This window comes from Enoplosus armatus, chromosome 8, assembly GCF_043641665.1.
Source record: "Enoplosus armatus isolate fEnoArm2 chromosome 8, fEnoArm2.hap1, whole genome shotgun sequence".
Taxonomy (NCBI): domain Eukaryota; kingdom Metazoa; phylum Chordata; class Actinopteri; order Centrarchiformes; family Enoplosidae; genus Enoplosus; species Enoplosus armatus.
Window position 1 is genome coordinate 700,323 of NC_092187.1, and position 7,681 is coordinate 708,003.

General features: G+C 44.7%; 1 protein-coding gene across 1 annotated transcript; it reads left to right on the forward strand.

The window, feature by feature from the left end:
• Nucleotides 1-3,544: 3,544 nt before the first annotated feature.
• tmem106c (transmembrane protein 106C) lies at nucleotides 3,545-7,603 on the forward strand. Its single transcript, XM_070910913.1, has 7 exons — nucleotides 3,545-3,761; nucleotides 4,296-4,359; nucleotides 4,543-4,702; nucleotides 5,592-5,732; nucleotides 6,124-6,173; nucleotides 6,578-6,631; nucleotides 7,435-7,603. The coding sequence occupies exons 1-7, from the start codon at nucleotides 3,545-3,547 to the stop codon at nucleotides 7,601-7,603; spliced, it is 855 nt and encodes a 284-aa protein (XP_070767014.1).
• The last annotated feature ends 78 nt before the right edge of the window (nucleotides 7,604-7,681 follow it).

The window sequence follows — 7,681 nt, forward strand, 5'->3', positions numbered from 1 at the left end:
AGCAGCTTTTTCTTCAGCTGTTTAAGGAACCAGTAAACGGTAAATGGTCTTCATTTATATAGCGCTCTTCAACCTTCACGGTTCCTAAAGCGCTTTACGGCTCAGCCACTGATCCATGTTGGCACCTCACGGTAGAATACCTGGCATTCTCCGTGAGGGGATGAAGGCTGGGAACAAAATGAAGCCCCCCTGCTGCGAGAAAGAGGGGACGGAAGGTAAGACCCCTGTAACAGTCCAGCTGCACCAACAGGCAGGAGGGAGAGCGCAGAAACAAATCACCTGATATCAATCACTCTGACAAAACACAGAAGCTCCGATGGTCTCACGTCACCTCATTTAGGCCTGTGCTCTCTAAGAAAACATGTTTCAGTCATTGTTTGGATTATTAAGACAGAGAAAAGTGTAAAACGATATACGTTGTTGAAGATGTGCAAAGTTAAGCAGCTAATAATAATGTGACATACAGTGCCTTGCAAAAATGTTTCTATATGTGCACAGTTGCATATGTAGACAATAGCACTGGTTGCAAAATGCCCTAATTGTATTTCTACGTTTCCTCGCAGGTATATTGGTTCTCTTCACGGTCTAATAGAATATTGAATAGAAATCAGTAATGCTTCCAACAAATGTATCTGCTGCCTGTTTAAAAATTTAAATCATAGCCAACGGTATGTAACATTCCCAAAATGCAATTGTTCTTCCTAGTGATTTCAGAGATTGAGCCTTTCCAGCTATTACGCATTCCAAAAAGGTAATGGTAATGTCTCATTCTTTTGTAGTTTTATTGAAACTCACCTTGAATACTGGGGAATAAATGTGGGTAAGACCCATTGGAACACAGAGTGGGACTTGGAAGAGGATACGTCTACTTCCTGGTTCTAATGCCGCATAAATTGTGCTTTGGATGTATAACTTTGGAAGGTGAAACGCGCACGATTTGGAATTGGAACTTGGAAACAGCGACATAGAGTTCATTTGGAAAGATGTCTGAATTTGTATGGGTCGATTTGACATTGCCAATTTCCGGTATGAATGTTGCCTCTTTGCTTTTATGAAGACACTGAAACGACGAATGCCACCAGCGGAAAGGGAGGAGGGCCTTCATCAGAGATTCCTCATCGCATTGTAAGACCAACGTGTTACGCTCTTTATTTTCTTTCTGAAGTGTGCTGTATTTATTAGACTCGTTACATAATTTGAAAATTAACAACTTTGTTTCCCCTGAAGCTCCTTGATGATGAGCTCCCCTCCTCATCCTGGGTTAGAAGACGGGGTGGTGCAACCACAACCAGTTGTTGCTGTTATAAAGACAGGGGCATAAGTATTATACTTAGAAAAGCAATATCCAGAAATCCAGACAACTACAGTAACAAAGTTGGATCAAACACCAGTTGTCTACTTTCAACTCATAGGACTTTAGGATCCTTGGACAGCTGACTGACCTCAACCACCTCCGTTCGAGGCTACTGGAAGAGGACTATTTAACCTTAAACCCATTTTGGCTCATTTCCTGGGTAATCCATTGGGTACAGGTTAATGCATGGCTAGTTTGCTCCACGCAGATCTCATTCTGGCCTTAGCTATGTCCTTCCTGTTACACTTCTAGGCACGATGCCCTGACCGATGGGTTTTCTTGACCCTGACCACTCAAGTTCGATGCTTAACCCCAACCATCTTTCGAGCCAACCTCACCCCAATCCTAGGTTGAATGAAATTATAGAGTTGTCCTTACTACACCGGAGTTATCCCTTCAGTAGCTTCTGGTCTCAGTGGATATTGAGCTTTACAAGGTCTGGAATCAGGTTTAGGTGTGGCTACCGTTACCTTCAGAGCATGTGTGGACCGAGAAGAGGTTCTTTTTAGTGACAACGCCACCCAGGAGAGAGCCTAGGACTTGTGTGTTTGTTTAGCAGGGCCGAGCAGTAGAAATTACCCAAAGGAAAACATACTTCAGTTCCAATGATTTATTAATAAATTACCAAATAAATATAAATGACTTTCAGCAGAACTAAACCTAAATCAGCCACTGAGGGAGCAATGGGGATAACTTCTTCAGAAACGTGTTCTGGGCTAAAAAAATAAACCAATGTCCAGTGGACTGTATCTTTTGCGATCCATTTATTTACAGACTGACATACCCGTAGTTGATGACAGCGATGTTCAAACAGCTCACAGCATCATGGCGATACAAAGACACGCCGAGACGCCAACACGGTCAAAAACTGTTTGCTTTCCCATCCACACCTGACAACTTACTTATAGGTACCTATGCTAATGCTCTACCTTGTGTTCAATAACCCAAACTGCAGGTAAGGGTAAAATAAAAACAAATTATGGCTCCAACACAGGGTTTTAAACTAGTAACATAAAAAAACTATATAAAAGTCAGTCTTTTTAGGGCACAGAGTCCAGAATCCAACTCCGTCACCGCCAACGATGTCCCTTCCACTGCTGCCCTACACCCATTGTCTGGAAAGAACAAGAAAACAAGCCTTCACCCAGTGGCCCCTAAAGAGCACCCCAAGGCCCCCAGAGAGCACCCAGAGGCCCCAGATGTGATGTTGTTAAGTAAAGATTATACAGAAGTCATCCAAGTCGCTGATCTCTTCACTGGAGCTGGTATGACTCAATGTACAAAGCAATTCCAGCTTGTCTTGTACGTCTTTACTATCTACTATGTCTCCATTCCCATGATGAAAATGTTCTGGTGTAAGGAAATATGTTACACAAGCCACAGCACCATAGCATTCTAAATCAGGATAGGTAGTGGCTATATACGCTCACTGAAATAATAATTAGAAAGTTTGAACATGTATCAAACTGTACAGATGCCCTATATTTCGCAAAATAGTGAATGGACTAGAATTCACTGCTTGCCCCCAGCTGGCCGGGCCGTGGGTGGTTCGCCTCGGTGGGTAGAGCTTGTGGCGCCTGCCCTCTGGCAGCCCCCCTGGTCATGTCCAAAATCGGCATGCGACTAAAAACACGGCAGCCGAAATATAGATGTAAAACAATAAAGGCAATATATGGCCAAAGTTTCACACCTGTCCACCGGGTAAAGTGTCATACAGCGCGCACACACACACACACACACACACACACACACCCCGGGGAGGAGCAGAGCGGGCTTCTCTGTACTAAAACAAAGCTAATGCTAGCTGAGCTCGCGCTGCAGTACAAAGCAACAAAACGGGAAAAAAACAAACAGTTACGCCATCAAACCCCCGCCGCTCGCGTTATGTTCAACACCGCCCCAGCCGGCGGGAGTACCGGCTAACTTGTTGGACGCCTCTGTTCGGGAGGCGGCCCCGAACAACGTTACGTTACATTTTGACTCCGTCAGCTGGTTTAATGGAGATGGTGACGGTTTGTTGCCGGCGGACACAGGGGCATTCTCTGTGAATCACAGCCGACCCGTCGCCCCCGAGTCAGTTTGCTCCCATATTGTTCGGCTGAATGGGTCGTTCTCATCCACCAACAATACCAGCTGTAGTCGGTGGAGAAATAAGCGGGTTGTGAGCGTCCGTCGGCGAGTCGAGCCGCCATGGGGACGCGGTGGTCTAGAAGCGAGAGCAGCCTGTCGCTGCTGCCGGAGAGGCAGCGCCCTGGGCGGCGGGACGAGGACGGAGAGAGCTCCGATAAGGACTCGTTGGACGGGCTCGGCAGACGGGAGGACATAGCCCAGTTCCCGTACGTGGAGTTCACAGGCAGGGACAGCATAACGTGTCCAACATGCCAAGGCACCGGACGAATACCATCGGGTGAGTAGAAACTGTTGGACTCAAGCCCGGGAAAAGTTTGTTAAATTATCTCGGACCAAGGCTTAAATGTGCAAATACAGATGGGTGACAAATGAAAGGAAAAAACACTAAACACGAAGTGGTTCAGCATGGAGTCACCCAGAGCAGCTTCAGTGCTCCTTGCCAAGTCTGTGGAACTCTGTGAACTAATTTATATATCATTCATTTATATGATTTATATGTGCAACCTTTACTTCATCAGGTAATCTCATTTGCCAGTGAGACCTGCATTTGATGCATTTCTCCGCTCTTGTATTCAGGGTCCTCCCCCCCCTTCATTTGTCCCCTGTCTGTAGCTCATGCAGTAAACTGTCTGAACTGTCTATTCATGTTACCGGTACTGGTTCTTTCATTCAAACTGGTATATAAAGGGCCTGAAGAAATGTGATGCGATGAAACCATAGCATTGCGTGTGTTGTATTTTAATTTAAGTAAGTATTTGAATGGGAAACACTAATCGGTATGCTACATGACCTGTTGTCTCTTGCCCAATAGATCAAGTGAATGAACTGGTTGCATTGATCCCATACAGTGACCAAAGGCTGCAGCCCCAAAGAACGTAAGTAGCCAAAAACTTACTGATATGTGCCCAGCTTTCTGGGTGCTGAAAAAGATTTTCAATTTTTGTGCCCACTGTACATTTATTTCTGTAGCACTCAAATCAAATGGTATTTACGTGCCATTCAAAAACGTTGGTCTGTTTTGTATAGTGCATGAGTTTGTCTGTGTTTCTGTGTTGTAGGAAGCTGTATGTGGTGCTGTCCGTTGTGCTGTGCCTCCTGGCTTCTTCGCTTGTGGCCTTCTTCCTCTTCCCTCGCTCCATGGTTGTGGTGGACGATGGGATACACTCTGTGACTGTGCGCTTCGACCACTCCAATATGAAGGTCCTAATGAACATGACCGTAGGTTTTCTCTCGCCAGAACATATGCTCACTTGCCATTTCATTATGTATTGTCACAAAAACATAATAGTTCTTGTCTGTGTATTTCACTGTATGCCTGAAGCGAAGCTTACTTCTTTTTATTGTTATTATTATTATTATTATTCCATCTTCTTCAGTGTAAATGTTTTGTTTTGTATCTAGTCCCACCCTGTCGGTGTGCTATGACTTTTCTCAGAGATCAGCCCAACCATTTTTGCCTAAATCATAAAGAATGGGCAAACATTGATTGTGTATGTAGTGAGATAGAGAGGGAGTCACGTGACCTAGAGTGGAGAGGCTTTTTCAAGTTTTCTAAAAAATGTCAATCTTAAAGTCGCTCCTGATCTATATGAGTGTTCACAGTGTTCACACTCATATAGATTTGTACTCTTGGCTTCCCAGTGACAGTTAAAACAGCAAGCTCCCCATAGGGTCTGCGTGTTTCTTTGGGTTCTGCTGATATGTTTATCAGGGCGATTGGACTCACGGTCTAATCATGGAAAGCAATAGTTCGAGAGGTTGATTTGCCATTAAATTAACTGTCTGAGCTGCCCTAACCCTAACCCCAGGGGCCCCAGGTCACTCTGTGACAGCTCCTGCATTTTAAAGACTACATAAACATACTATATATTAGCGTCCTCAGTGAAGACTAAGTAATGTTATCGTACAGAGTGCTGTGGTCTAACATTAAGGGTGGGGGTCAGAGGGCCGGAGGCTGAGAGAGAGGAGGAGGATGAGTGGGAGACTAATGGGACGTGCCCACACAGCGGTTCGGGGCGGGTGGCGGCGTCGGGTTTTGGGCGAGGCGCTTCAGGCGCATGCAGAATTTCTTCAGAAATGTTCTAGTTCACTTTTGTTTTTTTCTCAGAACACTCTGAACCTCAGCAACCCAAACTTCTTCTCGGTGCTGGTGCACAGCGTGAGCTGCCAGGTCCTTTACATGAAGACGGTGATTGGCACCGAGCAGCTGGACAATGCCACCACCATTCTGCCGCTCAGCGAGAGTCAGGTAAAATAGAAAATCATTTAGCCTTTTAAAAAATGATAATGTTTGTGACCCTCATTGCCTTGGTGCAGAGAGCCATAGACAGACACATGAGGGTTTCGGTTTTGCCAGGGGATCTGTTGACCATAACAAAAATATAACATATAGCCAGCCTCATCCTTTAAGTTTCTTCAGCTGCTCTGCACTGTCAGATGCATAGGAATTGCACTTTGGCAGCGTTACTCGAGGTTGATCAAAGAGTTAGCTTCTGAGGCGAACCCTTGTACATGCTGCCCAAACCCATTGTCTCACTGCTGATAGAGTATCTATGTATTTGCCATGAAGTTACTTCCTCATCATCATCTGTAGCGACACGTTGAGCTTTGTTGTTGTGTAACATATCGATCTTCTGCAGGTGAACTACACTGTCAGTGTGGAGATTGGTAGCAGTGCACCATATGTCTAGTAAGTGTCTCTGCCTAAACTTTGTCCAAACAGTTAGTCAGTGTCATGTTGAAACACAACCACATCTTCTCAACTACCTCTAGTTTGAAACGCAGGCTTTCCTGTATTATACATTTGTAGTCTCCAAGGCCGATGATGATGATGATGACGTCATCAGGGTCATAGTTTCAGACTTTATAAAGCTCCCTCCAGAGCCACAGAAGACGCATACAACCGCTTCCACATGGCTGAGTAGTACTTCTCGTGATGAGCGAACTGACTCTGATGTGTAGAATTTGTGGAGTGCCCCTTTTTAACTTAAAGCCAACACAAAGAGTTTTTCCTGTGTACATTGCACAAAAAGAAAAGAGTTGGTTGAAGAGTTGGTATATAACTCCGAAGTTTCTGTTTTGTGTCGTTTTCAGTGCCTTCTGCACCATGCCCAGCATTAAGGTCCACAACATTGTGGTGTTTATGCAGTAAGTATTTCTTTCACTTGAGCGAATGCTTCATTTTATTATTACAAAGTCCTTTTTGTCTCGTTACTTCTGTTAAGTTTTTACTTTCATCATCACAGGGGTGGAAGTAGTATTTAGCAAAGTGCTTGCTCATGGTGGGAACTGTTGGGTCTCTGTAGTAACATCATAAAGAATCGGTCTAGACCTGCTCTGTTTGTAAAGTGTCATGAGATGACTTTTGTTGTGATTTGGCGCTATATAAATACAATTGAATTGAAAATTGAATCCTTCACTCGAGTAAAAGTCGTGTTCAAAAAAAATGTGTGTGTGTGTGTGTGTGTGTGTGTGTGTGTGTGTGTGTGTGTGTGTGTGTGTGTGTGTGTGTGTGTGTGTGTGTGTGTGTGTGTGTGTGTGTGTGTGTGTGTGTGTGTGTGTGTGTGTGTGTGTGTGTGCATATACATATATATACGTATATATATATGTGTGTGTGAGAGAAGTAAAAATTCCAATCCCTCTGAAATGTTGAAGTAGAAGTATGAAGTAGAAACCACACACCCCACTTCCTCAAGGTTGTTGCTCGTGTGAAATTGTGTGCTCACAATAATTCTTGCTTTGCAGTTTAGACTAAATAACCATCATTTCACATACTGGAAATGACTGGCATTTCTTCTGCAGGTGCACTTTTCCCTACTAGTTGTAATTAAATATTATTGGAGATCATTTCTGTGGTCCCATCATGCATTTTGTCTGTAGCTAATTTATTGTGATAGTCATTGTGTGCAGCAGCTTGGTCTTAATTTTGGTATTATCCTCCCTGTTTTCAGAACCTCGGTGAAAACCTCATACATGGTGCGAACATCCCAGAACAGCCTTGAGGCCTATCGCTACATAGACTGCGGTTCCAACACCACGTACCACCAGACAGCCAAGCAGTACAGGCCCCTCTCCTCTACCCTCTCACCGGCTACATCCCTCAGCCTCCCTCTGCTGTGAGCGGGAACAGTCCTGGAAAGAGGTGAAGCTCCTCCCCTGGAGGAGGCGGGAGATGTTGCCGCGCACTCCAGGATGGAT